We start from the raw sequence: 19,719 nt of genomic DNA on the forward strand, positions 1-19,719 counted from the left end.
TATAATGATTGGCCTCATCCCCGCTTCCTATCTCTCCCTCTCTAGCAATCTGTAGAACTGCGCCTATAGATCCGCGTCGAAAATCAAAGCTGACGCTATTCCCTCCCTCTACTACTAGACGGGACGTATGTCCAGCTCTTGTTCACAAACCCCAGCCCGCCCATTGGTAAGCAGACGTACGGCGTCGTGGCCAAGGGAGGTGCGTCAGCGTGCATGCCCGACGCATGCTCGGGGCCGCCCACAATAGTAAGCACTTCCCCAAGATGATTCAAGCCGTCCCGGCATGATATACCAAAAGCTGACCCTTGCCCCCCTTTTTTTCTTCCTTTCCCAGACGACCGACGAAAACGGCCTAGTATGCAAAACATTCCCCTGTAGCGCCCAGATCGCCTGTTCGCCGGGCGGCCCCGTGTCGCCGAGGGCGCAGTGCCTCATGGTCGAGGACGGCGTCGCGTTCCCGCTGTGGTACCAGGTCAGCATCGTGACCAACGACTTCGCCGAGGCAGACGGCGGGGCCCGCCTCCAGCACGAGGAGAAGGGCTGCGGCGCCATGGCCGGCTGGAAGCGGCGCACGCTCGACCACAAGGCGGTCCCCGACGCCCGGAACGGCGGGCCCGACGGCGCCTGGGCCGCCACCTACGAGTTCACCTTCACCCTGCCCCTGACCATCAATTCGGGCTGCGTCGAGAGGGCCATCGCGAGCGCGGGCGGGCCCAAGGGACTGCGGTGCGTGAACAGGCAGAGCGAATGGGTGTTTTAAGAAGTCTTGTTGCATTGCCTCAGCGAAATAATTGAACAGCTGATGCCTTCTCGGTCGGTCAGCGGCTTTTGGTGTTTATTCTATCCTGTTCTAATGTTTATTCCAGTTATTCCAGCGTCTCACTGGGATGTTTAGATCGTTTATTCGAGAAAAGTGACACTTAATACAGACTATTCGCCCTTAGAGATTGATGTTCATTCAAGCAAGCCCATAGGCTGCCGTCATAACGTCTAATGTACCTTCCGCCCTTATCATACTAGTAATCCCTTAGCCCAACCACGCTATAACAGCAGTTCTTCCATTCCGGAACACGCCATAACTCGGCTATCGTTCTTGCGTAATAGTGACAAGGCTATCAGCTCGATTGTTTTCGGTACGCCTTCGGCGAAGACCTCCAGGCTTCCGCCCCGACGGGCCTGGAGCCGAAAGTGAATGGTCTGCTGGTTCGTCTCGGCCCGGGTCCGGATGTGATCGGCGCGGATACCAGAAACCACAGGCAATGGCAGCCCCGAAGGGCGCAGAACACCGGCGCCCAGCGATGGTGCGGATGGGGCGGATGGGCCCGGGAAACTTCTGATCTCCTGGGCGAATTTCTTCTGCTCCTCGGTCGTCTCCCGGACGCGCTCGGCGATCTCCCGCAGTATGGCCGAAGCCCGTTTCTTATGGACCTTGGCGGCCAGTTTGTCGGCCTTCTCGGCCTTCTCGGCCTGCTCGGGCTCCTCCTATCGAGGCGAGGGCGCAGGGCAATCGGGCCGGATGGCTCGACGTCGACGGCGTCAGAGCTGTGGCCGAAGCCAACAGTAAAGAGGGATAGGGAGGGAAGGTCGGGGAGGCGGGGGCGAGACTGCAACTGGCCGGTTGCCCAGGCACGGGCATGGTATTAATCCAATAGCATCCCGACCCGAACGTATCTGGTTGCACAAAGGTGTTATTGGCAACGGCTGAAGCTGCGTACTTCATGCAGCCGGCGGTACCGGATACTGAAGATCAAGCGACGCTTCGTCGTTAGTGGCCTTGGCGACGATGGATGTCAGAGTCTTGGGGTCAGGAAAGTCTTGGTTTAGTAATTGATCACAGTGACATCGCGCAGATTCGAGTCTGTCGTCACTCCAGACGCTTCCGCCTAGTGGCAGTGGCCGAGGAAGCGGCTGGCATTTTACACGTTGGGTGGGTCGATGCCCAACGCGAGAAGCCTCGTTGCAATAATACTCCAGGAAGGCACGGTGGGTATTGTCAAATAAGGAATGTCATCAATTTCTGTCTGGAGCTACACTTGCCTGTCACGTTAGCAAGGCTTGACCTTCTAGCTGCGTCTTCTACGAGGCCCGACAAGGCATTTCAATCGAACTGAACGCTGGAAGGTTCGATTGAAAAGGCTCGAGAACCCTCCCTCTAGGAGGTAGGTAGGTAGCCTCGACTGGATGTAAGCCAGGGAAGGGACAATCCAAGGTGACCAGTAGGCACCTTTGATTGGGGTTCACGTCACACATTGATGTATCACTCAACCTTGGACTTTCGCAGGGGTATTGCATGTGGTCAATCAGGGCTGGATTATGTCGGATGGTGGGGTCACGTCGAGATGGATTTACCACAGTTTGTTGCGGGTTGCGGGTTGCGGGTTGTTGGCAGCTTGGACAGCTTACATGTATTTCTCGGTCGAACATTCTACCCCCTGCAGAAGTGACATCTCAATTACTGCGCATTTTGTTGGGGTTGACCAGAAATCCCTCGAAGCGGTTCCCGCATCCCCAGCTCCAGCAACTGCATATCTACGTCCTGCATGTCACTGACAGGAACCCCATACGTCTGGTGGGTAGCCCGCACGCGTAAGAAGCACCTCATGCCCTACACTGAGTGAAGTTACCCACATGCATTAAGTACTGTACCTCTCCAGACGTGTGTGTGCTTTGACGAAGTTACGCGCTGTCCAACTACCTACGCATGGCCTTCGCCGCGCCTCTTTTTTCTCCACTTTCCTCCCAAATTCCGATCAAGTACGCAATGTGTGAGTCTTCCTAGCGATTCCTTGCACTGTTTCTGTACCATTGTATATTGACTGTTACATAGTGAGGTTGTCGCCAGTTTCCTGTTTGGTTTTCCTGTTTCTTTGAAGATCGGGTGACAGTGTGGCGAATCGTCAACGAAGTAGGTCCGGCTCCTGTACCATGTCCCATAACTGTTTTGCTTTCAATTCTTTAATTTGATCCGTCGCTTAAGATAGCTTTACTTAGATTCCATCAGATCTGAGACGACAAGCCCTTTGACTTCGCCTTTCCCGCCCGTCGCGTCGCCCTTCTCAGTTTGTCGCGGGTCTCACCGACGTCACCGTTTCTGACTCTGTTATAACCTGCGCGCCCCTACGCTCCTCCCATACCCTTCCCGAGTCTCCTCATCATGGAGCTATGACGATCCGGCGAGGACAAAAAGAAGGCCGAGGTGCTCGAGAATCTCCGCGCATTCCGGGACCAGCCCCAGAGCAGCGCCAAGTCCATCGAGATGCCGAGACCACGCACGTTTCCCTGTCATCCATTGCTCCCTAGTCATGCGTCATTGTGCCAATTCTAACCGCGTTATATATGACATTAGGCACAAGAATACCACTGGTTGGGTGACCGCCACCATTCCCGTCCCTCCTGTCACTTCCCCTCCCCTTCTGGTCTCTACTTCGGTGGGGACTGTGACCTTTACGGTCACTACAACAGAGGGGAAGTGGCCGGAGGTGGAACGTGGCGTCGGTCGAGCACCAGTGTCCTCTACGCTCGTGGGATATCTTCATAACCCCAATGTCCACCCCGACCTTTCACGATGCCAAGCGGCTATTGCTGGCTTTGATTACCGAGGCCATATAAGCTATCATGCCCTCAATGCAAGCTGGTATGGGCACCCGATTAAGGAGGAGGATCAACTGCAAAAGGTTCCTGGTGGTTCCTGTAATGTCGAGGTACAGCCGGCAAGCGTGACATTCTTTAAGCCATGGAAGGGCTTGGATAGCCACGAGTTTCAGCGTCGGCTGTTTACTCATGCCACCGAGATGCTTGGTGGCGGTCGACGATTTCATACCCTGGACGAGACTCTTGCCGATATCCGCAGCATCGACGAGTTTGCCGACTAGAGGGGCATGGGCTATTCGTTTGGTGCTTCGGGGAGTTATGGGTGGGTTGGGTTCCAGTCTGGCTCGACAGTGCTTTGGGATGCGTTCTGGTGCGTTCGATCATACTTCAACTGTCTCTTTTCTTATACAATCTTTTCTTTTTCTTTTTGCTTCTTCCTTTACTATCCTGTATCTATATCCCATTCCTTGAAGATAGTTGCTAATGCTTGGCGTATGATATAGGAGGCAATTAACAAGGCGGAGAAGAAGGAGATGAAGAAGGCCAGGAAGCGCCGCCGCAAGGAGAAGCTGGAGCAGCAGCAACAAGAACAGAAGGAGGAGGAGTCTTTCCGCGAGCAACTCCAAATCCTTCGGGATTCTAGATTCCCTTCCGCTGCCGAGGCTGCCCGTGCCTGGGCAACCGGCCAGCTGCAGTCTCGCCCCGGCCCGCTCCTCGGTCTCTCTCGTGTGTCGCCACCGCCGCGCGCCGCCCGCCCGTCCCCTCTTCACTGTTGGCTCCGGCCACAGTTCCTCCGACGCTGGCGGCGTCGAGCCACCCGGCTCGATTGCCTTGCGCCCCCTCCTGCCGAGAGGAGGAGAGGAAGAGGAGGAGGAGGTGGTGGTGGTGGAGGAAATGGAGAAGGCCGACAAGGGGGCCACTAAGGTCCTTAAAAACGGGATGCGGCCACTCTGGAAGAGATTGTCGTTGCCGACCTCGCCAAGATGCAGGAGGAGAAGATGAGGAAGCAGACGCCGTCCCACCCATGCCCGCCCGCTCGCTCGGGACTGGGGTTCCCCATCCTCCAGTTTGCCTTTGCCCGTGGTTTCCGGTGTTCGCGCTGGTCAAATGCGGACTTGGGCTGTGAACCGATTGTCAGATAGCGATCCGGCCGGGACCGAGACGAACCAGCAGACGTATTGCCTCCAACGGGGCAACAACCCTTAGGCTTTCGGCGAAGGTGCATCGGAGACAATCATGGGATGGTCTTGTTACTAATACGCAAGAACGATGGCCGAATTATGGCGTGTTCCGAGTTGTAAAAGGGGAGGATCAAAGATTTACTATTATTATGGGTGCCGCGACCATACCAGACGTTATTACAGCAGCTTGGTTCAATAGATGTCGTTTATATCTTAACTCTGGATGCCCATTCTTTTGGTTATTAAGTGGCACTCTTTTCAAATAACCGGTTAATACATCCAAGTGAGGCGTTGGTATAACTGGAATAAACAGTTGAAACGCGATGGGATAAACATCGAAAGTCGCTTGCTGACCGACTAGGTAGCTAGTTTCGGCAAAAGGGTCGTCGGTGGGCTCAGCGATCACCATTCGATTCTCCTTGACCTGCTATGGGTTGGAATTGGCTTGTGCAGAAGAAATGGAACAAGGAAATGAGCCTCTGAATAGCAGTATATCATCCCATCCATATGCTTGATATTATTGTGAATGCTGAGCCTGACGATACAAGCCTGTCAAGTAATGGTAGTCAGAGAACACAACAAAAATAAGGGATCCGGACTAGCCTCTTGGATGGAGGACAGGCAGTGCGGCTTTTCGTATAAAGTATCTACATGTAAATTATTTTGGCCACAAGGGTTGTTGGAGGTAAGCACACCCTAACCGCCGACGGGGAAGTTCATGAGTACATTTTCACCGCAGCGATACCGGGGCCAATGAACCAAGTCGATGGTCCAGTTCCAATATTCTGTGCTTCGATGTTTGGTTCAGTCACTGATTGCCTAAGGACCAAACTCAAATAAGCAAGTAACCTCAAACATAGGCACGATCAAAGACACGCATATCCGATCTTTCTGGCGCTGACTCCGGTCCCGCTGTCGGAAAGCGAGTAAGTAGTCTTTATACGTAGATTGGTTGACCTCGGAGGCTATCTCACCATTGCCCAGTGTCCACATCGACAAGGTTCGCGCTGTTTCTTCGCATATTATCCCGCAAGCGGCCGCAAAAGTAAGCAGCGCGTACTCAGTCATTGATAGAACCAATGGTGGTCATTCCGCTTTCTCGTGAATACGAAAAGGTAAGGAACAGGCTGAATTGAACAAATATTGGTTATTTCATTGTTCCCCTGATGTGGATGAGCTGGATCTGCAGGTCTTATTGCTGTCCCAACCCAGAGGTCTTTCCTGGTTTTTTCTCGCATGATATTTCCGAGTGCCATCCAAAACTAAGGAGTAGGTAGCTTCAAGCCTAGATAGATCTAATGGTGTTCGGTCCCAAGGCGCATGTTATGAGAACTATACTAGTGACATCAAACGACGCTCCGATTCGCCCATCTAGTATGCATGGTGTACATGTGAATTATAAGTCCAGCATAACCCCGTTCTCTAGATGCGGACTTCTATCATCTCCTTGACAACTTTCATACAACTTTGAGTCCAACACTGCTTCTGTCCCAGGCTGCTCAGCTCGTCACAGACATGTTGACCGTCCGGTTCCTTGTACTTGCTCTAGCAGGAGCTGTTTCCTGCTTGGGACCTCGACATGCAGCATTTACTCACGACGCTCATGCTGTCACACACAATTCCTACAAATATGGTCCTCCCGTCACGTCAACCACTTCCTCTCCGTTGGCCTCACCGACCGGCATCTCCATCTCCACACCCGACGACAGCACCACGGCGTTCATGGTCGGTGCGCTGGTGAATGAACGAGCAGCGGGAAAGGCCGAAAAGTGCAAGGAGATAGACCAGGGCGCATTCGTCGAAAGGACCGTGCGGTTCCTCAGCAACTGGAAGCCGGATGGCGGGGCCCCGGTCGTTCTGGAGGGCAAAACGACGACGGCCAAGCAAATGCTCGAGCGTCTCGTCCAGTACCAGGATGTGTACCGAATCATCAGCTCCGGCTCTTCGCAGGCAGGGTCTCCCGGGAATGAAGCAGTCGCCATGAAATCCCCGGACAACATTGTGGGGGAGATCCGCGAGATGAAGTCCATCATCGACGATAGGGGGGATCTTGAGGGGCGGTAAAGAACGTGTCCTCGACGCACTGGATGTTATCTTTGACGATGTGTGCGCTGACACCGGAAAGACGTCTCGTATACCCCGGACAGTTCAGGAAACGGTGGATGTTGTCCTGCGCGGGATTTCCACATGATTAATTGGAGTGAGGTCGTTCGCGCACGGGCGGACGGCAGACCAAGGATATGAGGGGCCCAGGTTCATTGCATGATAAAATTTTCATTGACGCCCACAATTGAAAATTGACAGTTCTCAGTCAATTTTCCAATGTACGGGCTGTGGTATGGCGTGCAAGGAGGCGGACGGCCTCACGAACGACACCTCTCAGCCCTGATGGATACGATATACCAGGGACGATATTTGGAATCCTCCAAACAGTAATGTTGCCCTCGATACGTAACGATAAGAGTTACGAAGGCTATTTGCTGGCCTGAGCAAGTTGTGTCTGCGATCGAGTGCGTTATTATCAATGATTGTCGCGAACTCTGATATATAATAAGTCTAGGAATTAACTCAAATTCCGGCTTCACCCACGAGCACCCTTTTTATGCCGCTTGTCCCGCAGCTCGGTGCGATCCAGTTTGCAAATAATTCCAGATCATATGTAATCAACTTGATCTTTTAATTCCTGTGCGTCTATATCTATACCAACCTCATCGACCACAGCCTACCGGCGCATCAATAGAAAATGTGGTGCTTCAAATATATCGCAATGCTTGCTGGCCTTGTGGCGGCGAGCGATGTTGCCATTCGGGATCGCCGATACCCACGCACACTTACACCGATCCCCCGTGGACCGCGATACCAAGGTTATGGTCCAGGCCAACCCCAGATGACAACAGTCACAGTTGTCCCAGAGTTTCCCACAGGAGATCCATTGCAACCTTCATCTACGTCCGATACCTCTGCCCCGGGTGATACTCCCGCGCCGTATTCTAGGCCTACCAACCTTCCCATGCCTACAGCGGACGAGAATGTGAGAGCCCTGTTGCTCGGTGCCTTGCACAACGCGAGAGAAAAGGACAGGGCCCGAGAGTGCCAATCATTCACTGACGAATACTTCCTGAACCAAACTTTGACATTTTTGAGCCGCTGGAAGACCGAGGATTACTACGAGCCCCGCAACGGCGCCCCGAAGACTGAGAAGGACCTGCTAGAGCGCTTGGTTGAGTACCAGATTGTGCATGATACCGTACAGGAACAAGAGCGCCTAGACGCCTTACCGGAAGCCATTGTGGATCAGATCCGCGGGGCGCACCAGATCGTCAACGAGGATGGGGTGTTGAGGGGGCGCCATCCACGAGTCCTTAACGCACTGGACACCATCTTCAACGATGTCTGCGCCCGTACCGGCAAGGCGCAGATCCCCCTCCGCTTGCAGGACACCATTGACGTTATTCTGCGGGGCCTGTCGGTCAATCCCGAGTTGACGCGCGACAGAAGCTTGGTACCAAAGATGGCCTGTGATTGCAGAGGTACCTGGCCCTATGGGATATATCTGATGTACTTCTGGAACAGTGAAGGAGCACATTGGGACTGCAAGTGCTACGCCGAGACAAGAGAATGCTCCGTGCCGACGCCGACGTGCAAGTCCACTACAAACTGCAAAGTCTTTGAGGCTGTAAGAGTGTTACATGTAGTTCTATGATAATGAGTATTGGTCTGCAGCAGCTTTGGTGTTTGTCTTGAATACCTCGATTTCACCAGCCCAACAACATCATGGTACTGCGGCTACGGGAAGCTGTGGCCCCTCCATGGCATAAAAGTAACAAGTACTGTCAGACAGTCTCTTATATAGAAGACAATCAGGGACCAGATCATGGGATAACAGGCAGGGGGCCACTGCCAGGGAGATGCCAAGAGCAAAACCTGCATTTCCTTCTACTTTACCTGTGTCTGCATGTTGCGCATCTCGCTGGGTCCCCCACCAATGATCAGAGGCTCCAATGCTGCATCTGGGGGCGTGGAGCTTGAACATCCAACTTCATCAATCTGCAAACCTTTTACACATAGCACCAAAGGGCAAAGACATCATTCAGTAATCAAGCAACATTTCGAATAGACAAGGGTCTCTTTACTTCAATGAACCTTTATCTTGATCCTCAACGTGACACATACCAGTGAAGTGTGCTTGAGTGTACTTGAAATCCTACCCAGAGGATGAATGGATCCACTTCGAGGTAAAATCATCTTGGTTGCAGCCAGGATGGCCCTTTCGCAAGACGTGGGAATGGATATGAAGTCTACTTACCGGCTTCCTAGCTGTATCAAAGCACTCACAAAGGTGATAACTCATCAGAATAGCATTAGGAGCGATTATCATAGATACAATCTCAGATACTACAAGGGAATGCAACTAGCCTTGCCTGGGTGATCAGTCTGTTTCCACTGGCAACTAAGCAAGCAGGCACGGCCAGTGGGAGTCGCGTGTCTCCACACCACGGATCTGGCAACGACGTGAAGTACAAGCGATAGTATGAAGAGAACCTGAACAAAGGGCCTGTAACTCGACAAATGCTTTCTGGCCTCAGAACATGATGCTGTAGGTATGCTTGCCAACATTTTTTGCAGTTCCTATGAGAAGATTCCAATACAATTAGACGTAGCACTGTCGAGACATCCGTAAATAGAGAAAGGCAACCACGTACTCAAGTCCTACCCAGGCAAGAGCCCTCGAAGCGTGGGCCCCACACTTGGAAGTTGGGCACAGCGAGCGTGGGTGCCATTATCTTGGACGCGTTGGATCCTGTTGGATTTCCTTTCTTCTTTTCCTTCTTTGGTCACCGAGAGAACAGGTAAAATCACCCCAATGTTTACGCCCGATCGCTATATAAACGTTTACTAATGCGTATAAAAGCTGTCTAGATTGATAATCTTCTTATTTCCGATTTGTAAGTTCAAGCGCCGTTCCTGTCATGTTTAGAAGGCCGTTGAATACGTGCTGACTTCGCCCATTCAGATCAACATCACCAGGACCAGCAACATGACGTCGTAAGCACTTACTCTGCCTCCATTCTCCCTAAGAACACCACTTACTAACATGTTATATAGCTCAGCTACCATCCTCGTGCCCTCTTTCGAGGACCCCACCCTCTCTCCTCCTCCCGCCCTCCCCCTCCCCCTCCCCTCCTCCTGCTCCCCCTTGCGTTTCACATGTAGTTGAAACCAAGACAACGACCGTAACCGCTACGGTGTCAGTCCTTACGTGGCCGACACCTACAGGCGCCACAGATACCACCATAGGTGGTACCCCCATTGTGGTCGACCTGGTGGGAATGGTCGGAGAGTCCAAAGCCCTGGGTGTTCCTGGCCTTTCTCTTCTTGGTCACGAGGCGCAAGCTGCTTCGGCAGCCATGGTTCAGGCGGTTCGCTGCCTGGGCCGATATCATTGACCAGGTAAGTCAAACCCATAACCTCCGTTTCTCCTAATACCTCAATGCTTTTTTCGCTCGGACCCTCGACTGGAATTACCATGCTAATACATTACACAGGAAGAACTCGATAAGGCCAAGGAGAAAGCCGAGAACAGGGCGAAAGATGCCAAAGAGTGGGCTGAGGCGCAGAAGAAGAAGGACAAGAAGAAGAAAGAGGAGAAGGAGAAGAAGGAAAAGAAGAAGAAGGAGGAGAAGGAGCAAGCCGCCGCTGCCGCCGCCGCCAACCCTGGTCTGCTCCGCCGGTGGTGGCGGTGGTCCTCCGGGTTCTCTGCCGCCGCTGTTCCTCCCCCTCCCCCTCCCATCCTCCCCCGTTGCCGCTGGCCGCCGCCGCAACCGCCGATCCAGGCGGTCAAGGACCTGAAGAAGAAGAAGAAGAAGAACAAGAAAAAGGTTGCTTTTTTTTTTTGGGGGGTTGGGTAAGGTCTGGTTTGTTTTTCGTGTTTGTTTGTTTTTTGGAAGAAAAGAAGAAAAGCCTGCTATGGGCGTAGCGCCGCCCCGTCATGTGCAATGATTCCTTCGGGATGAGCACATGGCGCCCAGACCGCTGGAGGGTGTGGTTTGGACGTCTTCCTTGAAAAAGGAGGATGTACCCTGTCTGGGCTGAGTAGGCTGGACGTCTCAGACGTTCTACTATATGCCGAAACTAAAGCAACTCCATTGTCAGCTTCGGCTGGCATAAAGGGCGGTGCTATGAAACCCCGCGGGCCTCTATCTTCATTTCCTCCAGAAACCATTCATCTACACTGAAACCCTCTTTTCCACAACCACAAACACCGAGAAGAGAAGATCAGAATCACCACCAAGCTTCGATCCTCAAGTGGAAACAACATCACCAAGAGGACGACAGCGACTCAGCTCACCAACCTACATCAACGCTGAAGTCAAACCTCCACACCAACCACCTTCCCAACCAAAGGCAAACCATCCATCTCCTCATTGACTGACAATAACCAATCACACCGATACCAAGGAACATACGAGCGCTGAACGACGTCCTTCAAACACACACACACACACACATCAGCAGCTTCAGGCCATCAGTCAGTTATTCAGCCTTGGTCACCAATTAAGAGTCCTCACAAGGCCAGACTCCATCTTCTTCACATCCAATATTCTTTTATGCTTCCCTGAGCACACCTCACGGTCACAGAACCCATCAGTCGAGACCATCATCATTTTTCCACAACTTGTTTGAGCGCTGTTGATTGCAATCGACAAACATCCAGTCTCTCCCCCAGTATCATCAGCAACAGTCAGAATTACCACCGGCAGTGCGCTCTACAACTGTGCCAAAGCACTCAAGCTTCGTCTCGCAGCGAGACCTTCATCTCTTTGGACATCACCAAACCGATCTCTGGTGTCTCCTCAGCCATCTTCGGACCTGCTCCAGCAATCTTACTTGCAAACTCTTCAGTCAAGGATTTAGGAACTTCTTCTTCTTCTCTTCAAACGGGGAATCATCACACTGGGTGCTTTCTTCTTTGCACTCATATCAACTACAACTCTCGCAACACCTGCATTCGCGCTGGTACTTGACAATCAAACAATACATCCTCTAAGGGGCATCTTCCTCAAACACCAACCTCGAAACCACATCTTCTCCAGGTGCATCTTCGTCAAACCACGACTTCAAACCACACCTTCTTCAGGGGGCATCAACTTCAGGGGTATCTTCAGGGGCATCTTCGTCAAACAACCACTTCAACCAACAACTTCTTCAGGGGCATCATCTTCTTCAAAGGGCAACATCTTCTTCAAAAGGCAACATCTTCTGCAAAGGGCAACATCTTCAAACAACCACTCCAACCAACATCTTCTTCAGGGGCATTCTCTTCTTCAGGGGCATTCTCTTCTTCAGGGGACATCATCTCCTTCAAAGGGCAACATCTTCAGGGGCGTCATGGAGAGCACTTTCCTCGGAACTACCTGGGCACTCTTACCGAGCCAGAGAGTAGAATCAACGTCTACACTCAAGGTTCAGGTGCCATCCTTTTCAAAAGAACCTTCACTCTGTCTTTGTATCCTTCGAAGTCATCTTCGGATGGGGCTTGCAGTCCACATCCACAAACGTCCATCCTGGATCTATGGGCATCCTCATCATACAAGCGGTCATCAGGTCGATCACGGTTCGCTTTTTGGTAAGTTGCAGACTTCCTTCATTTCATCAATCAAACTTAGACACCGTCTTCTTTGTTATAATTCAACAGCACCTCGTCGAGCACTTCCTAGCTAACAATTCCTCTCTCAAGGCTCTAGATGATTTGCATCAATATTACGATCCAACATCGGTCGGCCTGGACACAAACCCATCTCTCTGGTCCTTATATCCTCTGCAAACCAGTCAACAAAAGTCTGAGTATGTAGCAATGGCTGCCGGAGTACCATAAATTGGCTAGAAGTATCCCAAGGTGAGATGATCCACCACCCTGTACTCCGGGAAGCGCACAGCCTACTGAAAACATCAATATAGAATGACCGACTCCAAGGCCAAGACGAAACGATTGACTGCAGTATGGCTAGCGAGTCGTATCTCAAGATTATGCACAATTGACGGCACGGGGAGCTTTAACGCCCATTATCCAGCTGACCAAGCGAATGACAAGCACAATCCCTTCCCAAACAGAGTTACCAACAGTTCATCTTCAAGACCTCAATTGAGCTCGCCTTCGACCATCTCAGTGCTCCCTTGGGCCACCGAGCCGTTCGCGTGGATCCAAGTTGCCATGGAGTACAGGCATTGCTATCATTTGGTCAAGAACAAGGGTGCTTGGAACGTATGCCTGCTACAAGGACTACATGCCTGATGTATAGATTTTGGCACGACCAATACGTGGTGCAAGTTTCATCCGTATGTATGTAGTAGATGTACCGTGATCGCATCATTCAGTGCCTGGACAGGGCAATACAGGTAGCACAGAACATCGAACATAGTGAATTCGAATATATCAATCTGAACGAGGCATAATACCAGCATGTACGAGCCTAATTGTTGCCAACCTAACCACCACAAGGTTAAGTGACATTGATGGCGGCCAGATTCTCACACATCCCACCGGCGTTCCCAGGCAGCCTTGGGCGTCTAGGTTGATCTAGACATCTGGTAAATCTCGCCATGGGTTTCACCTGACTTGGCAGCTATGTCTGAAATGATTGTCATCAATTGCTATTTCCCATTTCCGGCGTACTCGCAACGAAGGTAATCTGAATCTTGAACGCCTGTGGCTTTTCTCGAACATTAGCGGGGACCTTGAAGGGCGCTATCCTTGGCGGCGTACCTAAAGTAGGCACTAAAGAGGGACCATTCTGGTACCTAAGTTCCCAGCCACTAAATGAAGTAGGCGGGCTAGGGGGGGGTTGAGTGCCTGGCTTGCACTCAGTTGTCGGATCAGACAGCCAGACCAACCTCTCGAAGCCGAGCTCTCGACGAACCACCACGCAAGATTCGACTGCATACCAAACTGATTATGCCAATATCGACATCACCGCGCCTAATACAACGATGCCTAGGCGGCAGGCTCGACCAACTGAGCCTTGGGTCCCCATTTCCCCCTTCTAATCCCGTGGAAGGTCGCCCCGACGACAAGCACAACCTACGAAGATCCAGTTTACGAAACAAATGCCCAAGACAACGTGAGTCGCATCTCTCCTGTTTCCCCCCGTCTCTGTCGGGTGCTTACCACTAACTGATGCGTGGAATGCAGTCCCTTCTAGTCGCTACTTGCCAGAAACTCGTCTATCAGCCTTCCACAGCCGCCAAGGATTTCCCAACCGCCCTACCGTCGCGAACATTGTGCCTCGTCTGTGCGCCCTCAGTCGTTTGCCGGCGGGCCACCGAACGGCGGGAATTGACGACCCAACGACAGCCAACTCTCAGACCTCGACTCATGGTATACCGAGCATGAGATCAAGAGCCAGTTGGTTCAAGGAGAAGAGGATTTAGTGACAGCCGCGGCTGTAGTCACGAGTGGCCTCCCTGGTACAATGACCATTGCATCGTGTAAGCTATGCCCTTGCTCCCTTCCCAACTTTCTAAGCATACATCGACTTACGATACGAGGAGGCAGAACAGAAGGCGAACGCCGATCCCGACCAATACCATGTTTACATCCACGAACAGCTCCCACAGCAGCAACAATGCATTCAATGTCGATTGAAGACGCCCTGGTCCCCCTAAATTGGCTGCAGCTTGCTCTTGTCAGACCCTTCATCTATTTCTGCAATATCCAAGCTACTGATCCATCCCCGTTCCCTTCCAGCTCGTAGTTGATTCTTTCCTACACAGCACCACACAGAAATCGCATCCCAGAGCCTTCTTGATCAGCACCATGAGCACCATAACCCACCGTGCCAGCGCATCGGGGGCTTCATCCGCTCTTTCTAAGAAAGGAAGAAACACATACACACACGCCTCTGGGTAGCACTGGAAGAACTCGAGTGTTTATCGAAACACGCACATCTGTACATGCATAACAGACCATATCAGACAGCCAATTATTGTTGATTTACCCATTGCCACATCTTGTTAACCTTCGTACATAGAGATATGACCAAACATCCAGGCGTTCTCCAATAGTTCAATAGTGATAATCGGGTGTTTATATCACTGGTTATTCCATTGGGATGCTTGAAGCATCGGCACATAATATGGTTATTCCATTTGGGTGCTTGAAGCATCGGCAAATAATATGGTTATTCCAGTGTCTTCTATATGATACTTCTGCTCCGCTAGTCGTGGCGTCGACGGCCTTTCTGCCACTCCTAACCCGTCAGCACCAGAGTCGTATTTCCAGCATCAGCGTGTTGCCCCATTGGGCCCAGACTTTAACACCGAGGGCGCTTCCACCTCCCGAAGGAGCGGCAAGGTTTGGCGTAGGAGCGCTATTGGCGGTGTTGGTGTTGGTGTTGGGGCCGGGGCCGGGGCGGGGCCCGACATGCCGGCTCTCGTCGCGGCACAGTTCTTGTCCCAAAGCAGTCCACTGAGACAAGATCTGCTCCAGTAGCACCATTGCGTCGAAGGCTCGGCCACGCTTGAGCGAGCGTTTGACCTCTGCAGCCAGAGAGGCAGCTTCCTCGTAGTCGATCAGAAAGTTCACCAGGTCGTCCCGGCCCCTCTCTCGTGCTGCCTCGAATGGCCCAACCTGTTGACACTGTGGATTGGGGCATGATCAACGCCACTCACCCAACCCATCCCGAAGTCCGCATAGACCTACCGCCGCTTCCTGCGATTCTTCCTGGGTTACTGCAATCGGGTGTGGCCGACTCCTTGACCCATGCGGTCAGTCAGACGCCTCATGTCCCTCTGGTCGGAACCACACCGAATGCGTCATCTGACAGACTATTATACAAGTCAGTATAGCTTCTCAAAGTCGATGAAGGAGCAATCATATGCTTACGTTGCGTCCATGGTTCTTGACTCGAGTTGTTATATTGTAGGTCACGGGTGACTCCTGGGGAGCGATAGATGGTTGGTATGTTGGGTAGAGTCACGGGCGAGCGCGGTGCGGGCGCCGGCCACAGCCATGGGGGAGGGGGAAGCGGAGGCGGCCGGCGTGCTGGGGGTGGCCGATGCCAGACGAGCTTGGCGGTGGTGGCGGGGGGCCGGGGCCGGGGGCGACCGGGGGCGCGACTGTCTTGCCAGCCTTCTTGGCCAGTTTGTCGGCCTTCTTCTTGGCGGCCTCGGCGTAGGCGACGGCGAGTCTGGCCTTGGCCTTCAGGGCCCGGACTGTGGCCTTGTCGGCATTGGCAAAGTCCTCCTACGCCGCCGTGTTAGTTATTATGAAGAGACAGACACCTGGAGTCTATAGGGGTGGATATTGCTGAAAAGAATGGAGGCTGAAAGGAATGGAAGCTGGAAGGGGTGAAATACCTCGCTGAACAGTCGCCAGACCTCCGCCTGGTCGCGGAACCACTCCCAGCGCAAGAGGTTGCGCTTTACCACCCCCCACAGACCAGACACGGCCTTCGGAACCCAGTGGCTCCAGACGGCGAACGCGGCGCCCGTCTGGGCGAACTCGCTCACACCCAGCGCATTGTCGCCGGATGCGGCGACCCGAGTCCAGGTGGGAGGGGGAGACGGAGCGCTGGTGGTGTCGGGTGCGGCGGGTTCGATGGTGATGGTGCTGTTTCCAGATGTCGAGGCATGAGGGGCAGCTCTGCTGGCGCTCTTTCACTTCCAATCGTAAAGTTGGTATATCATTCCTATTTGAGTCGAGCGACGTTATGTCAACGATTGTGGAAGAAAGATGGGGAGAGGGAATGTGTTCCTATTTTGAATACATAAGAAGACACGGAATCACTCACTGTTCGAGTAAAAGACAATAGATACGGGTTTTATTTCACAGGCTTTCCGAAGATTAATATATCGAGGCGGAGGACCGTCTTCCAAATCAATGATTATTAGTTATGGGTACACGCAGACCAGGCGTCGATTGATTTGCCAGTCAGGCATAGTCCTAAATTCTGGGGTGCAGTGGCGCGCTCCTTCTGAAAGTATTACATTCGCCAGAGAAAACGGGGAAGGAAGCCTACGTGGGATGCGACCCAAGCTGATAAGTAACAGAAGGTAATAGCTCGGGGGCAGGTTGCAAAATGATTCTCGGACGGCAGGCGCAGCACTGCAGTCATTCTTCGATGGAGCTTTCGAGTCAGCCGGGGCCATTCGAAGATTGCATGGACCCTCTCATAGCGCACCTTCCTACTTGCCCTTCCAACAAGTCACATACCATTGAGCTGCTTCCTTTCGATGACGTACACCAACATGCACCAGCCCCAAAACTACATAATGGAGTTAAAGCATTGCTGATTCTCAGACTGCTACAAGTCCTCGAACTGTCCATCTAGCATAGAAACACGTGATCACAACACATCATGGAAATGGGAGATTTTCAAATGTAGGTATCCTCGTGATACAGTGCTCCCAGGAAGTATTGCGAAGATACTGGACCGCGTGGAATGCATAATCAATGGCGTCGCTTCATCCCAACAAGCAATGTAGCATGCGTAGCCTGCCATCTTTGCTGTTTTTCGTGTTGGCCTCCCATGATCACTGAGTCCCATTACATCCTCCTGTAAGACCGACCACTACGACGCTACCTATATACATGGCATCGACCTTTATGTAGGCCAAGTCCGACTTCGATCGGACTACTAGGCGTTTGCAAGTCAAACGTACCTTGCCCTTTTTGCACATATATATCTACACATGGTGTTTCAGTGCAGCGTGGCATTCGATTTCAGGGGTCACACAATTGGTGCAATAAAGGAAAGTTATGGGATGGCTCAGGGAAGAAGGTGAGATTCTACCTAATTATCACATTTTCGAGGAAATGGGCACTTTCCACATGCGCATTTGTCCAAAGCAGCATTTGTTCGAGTGGAACAAATGACAGTAGACATGCCCACAGGGGACTCTCAACATCGAAATGACTGTCAATGAATTTGTCCAAGCTCGTGTCTGCCTCCGTAGGATCGCCCACTTCTGCTCCGATCTTGTAGTCCATGCCAATCCGAATTGCCCAACTGATTTACCGTGTAAGGGAGGTTAAGATTGACTATGTATATATTACGGCCCTACCTACGGTAGTCTATACTTATAACCCGTACACCCGTATTAATATATATATATTATTTATAAACGCTTAAAAAAGGATTTTTCTTTTTTAATATAATAATATATTTAAATATATACCTTTATAATTTATTATATTAATTTTTAATATATAAATATATTATAATTTAAAATTTAATTTATATTTAACTTTTATTTAATATTAATTTTATTATAATTTAATATATTTTATTATTAATACTTTTTTAATATTTTTTTATTAATTAATAATATAAAGTTATTTCTTTTTTTTAATATAATTAATAATATAAAACTATTTTAATAAATAGTTTTTATTTTTATTTAATTTAATTATAAAGTAATTAACTTTATTATTTTATTTCTTTTTATTTTTTTATTATAAAATAATTTATTTTTATTTTATTTATTAATTTATATTTATATTATAAAAATATTTAAATCGATATTCAATACTTCGATAAACTTTTTAATAAAACCCCCGATTAATTTTATTAAAGTTTTAATTAAATTAAATAATAATTATTTTAATTATAAAAACGTTTCGTATTTTAAAACGTTTATAATATTTAATAAAATATAGATTAATATAAATATTTAATAACGTTAATGTTTTTAAAATAATTTCTATTTATATTTCGAAATTAGAATTAACGTTTAAATATATAAAATTATTAATATTTTAATTTAAATTAATATTTTAAAAAACTAAAACGTTAATTTATAAATCGATAATAAGAAAGGAATTTAATAATTAATTAATTTTTAAATTAAATATAATAAAATTTAAAATAATTTAAATAATATTAATTATAAAGCGTTTAATAATATATTTAATTCCTTTTAAAAATTTAAGGAGGAATTTAAATATTCTAATAATATAAATAATATTATTATAAAACGATATAATTTTAAAAATTAACGTTAAAGTATTTAATATAAATTTAATTTAAAATCGAATTAATATAATATAAAAAAGAAGCGATTAAAGTATATTATATTTTATTTTAAAAATACGGCTTTAGGTATTATTAATTCCGTTATTTATTATATTAAAAAGGAAATTTTATTTAAATTATAATATTATTAATTATTTAATTTATTTATAAAGGATTTAATAATTATATATAATATTATTAATATTAAAAAAACCGCCGAAATTAATTTATAGAAGTTATAAATAAGTAAAATATAATAACTCGAGTTTTTCGTATTTTTTATTAAATATTATACCGAGCTTAATTATAATAATTCTATTAAAGTTTTTTAATTATTTATTAAAATTAACCTTAAACTTTATTATATTATTATTATTTAAATTATTACTTTTTTTAATTATAATTATATTATTTAATATAATTTATATAATAAATTAAATAATAATCTTTATTATATTAATAATATTAACGGAAGTTATTTTAAAAGAAATAATAATAATAATTAAAATAATTAATAACTTTAAAACGTTAATAATTTTATAAATATTAATAAAATTAATATTATAATTAAATAAATAAAATATCGGACTTTCTTTAAAAATTAATAAACTTTATTTTAATTATAATAAATCGGATTATTAATTCCATATTTATTTTTTTATTAATAAAAATAATTAAAATAATTAAAAATAATTTAATAATTAAGGTTAAAAAAGTTATAATAATAATAAAAATAATTATTAATAAATTTTTTATAATAATTAAAATATTTAAAATTAAAACCTTTTATATTAAAATTTATAAAGTTAAAGTAATAATTAATTTAATAATTAATTTTAATTTAATAATTAATTTAATTATAATAGCGAATAATTTAATTATAAATATAGCGATAATTAAAGAAATTATTAAATTAATATCGTTATAAATATTTT

At 48.1% G+C, this 19,719-nt stretch overlaps 7 protein-coding genes across 7 annotated transcripts; 5 read left to right on the plus strand and 2 right to left on the minus strand.

The window, feature by feature from the left end:
• Positions 1–352: 352 nt before the first annotated feature.
• On the minus strand, positions 353–1,915 carry PG985_013121 (uncharacterized protein; the record flags this gene model as incomplete). Its single annotated transcript, XM_066832887.1, has 4 exons — positions 353–721; positions 1,138–1,482; positions 1,735–1,814; positions 1,876–1,915. The coding sequence occupies 4 exons, from the start codon at positions 1,913–1,915 to the stop codon at positions 353–355; spliced, it is 834 nt and encodes a 277-aa protein (XP_066677627.1).
• Positions 1,916–3,302: 1,387 nt separating this feature from the next.
• Positions 3,303–3,872, plus strand: PG985_013122 (uncharacterized protein; the record flags this gene model as incomplete). The annotated part of the gene is made up of 1 exon (XM_066832888.1): positions 3,303–3,872. The coding sequence occupies one exon, from the start codon at positions 3,303–3,305 to the stop codon at positions 3,870–3,872; it is 570 nt and encodes a 189-aa protein (XP_066677628.1).
• A 252-nt stretch (positions 3,873–4,124) lies between these two features.
• On the plus strand, positions 4,125–4,733 carry PG985_013123 (uncharacterized protein; the record flags this gene model as incomplete). The annotated part of the gene is made up of 3 exons (XM_066832889.1): positions 4,125–4,348; positions 4,380–4,515; positions 4,551–4,733. 3 exons carry the CDS (start codon positions 4,125–4,127, stop codon positions 4,731–4,733), a joined length of 543 nt encoding a protein of 180 aa, XP_066677629.1.
• Positions 4,734–6,287: 1,554 nt separating this feature from the next.
• On the plus strand, positions 6,288–6,836 carry PG985_013124 (uncharacterized protein; the record flags this gene model as incomplete). The annotated part of the gene is made up of 1 exon (XM_066832890.1): positions 6,288–6,836. The coding sequence occupies one exon, from the start codon at positions 6,288–6,290 to the stop codon at positions 6,834–6,836; it is 549 nt and encodes a 182-aa protein (XP_066677630.1).
• A 1,210-nt stretch (positions 6,837–8,046) lies between these two features.
• On the minus strand, positions 8,047–8,358 carry PG985_013125 (uncharacterized protein; the record flags this gene model as incomplete). The annotated part of the gene is made up of 1 exon (XM_066832891.1): positions 8,047–8,358. The coding sequence occupies one exon, from the start codon at positions 8,356–8,358 to the stop codon at positions 8,047–8,049; it is 312 nt and encodes a 103-aa protein (XP_066677631.1).
• Positions 8,359–9,810: 1,452 nt separating this feature from the next.
• Positions 9,811–10,681, plus strand: PG985_013126 (uncharacterized protein; the record flags this gene model as incomplete). The annotated part of the gene is made up of 4 exons (XM_066832892.1): positions 9,811–9,818; positions 9,879–9,982; positions 10,050–10,192; positions 10,319–10,681. 4 exons carry the CDS (start codon positions 9,811–9,813, stop codon positions 10,679–10,681), a joined length of 618 nt encoding a protein of 205 aa, XP_066677632.1.
• Positions 10,682–15,389: 4,708 nt separating this feature from the next.
• On the plus strand, positions 15,390–16,404 carry PG985_013127 (uncharacterized protein; the record flags this gene model as incomplete). The annotated part of the gene is made up of 3 exons (XM_066832893.1): positions 15,390–15,607; positions 15,900–16,026; positions 16,147–16,404. The coding sequence occupies 3 exons, from the start codon at positions 15,390–15,392 to the stop codon at positions 16,402–16,404; spliced, it is 603 nt and encodes a 200-aa protein (XP_066677633.1).
• Between the last annotated feature and the right edge of the window lie 3,315 nt (positions 16,405–19,719).

This window comes from Apiospora marii (assembly GCF_038362585.1).
Source record: "Apiospora marii strain CBS 49790 chromosome Unknown utg000011l_segment0_segment0, whole genome shotgun sequence".
Taxonomy (NCBI): domain Eukaryota; kingdom Fungi; phylum Ascomycota; class Sordariomycetes; order Amphisphaeriales; family Apiosporaceae; genus Apiospora; species Apiospora marii.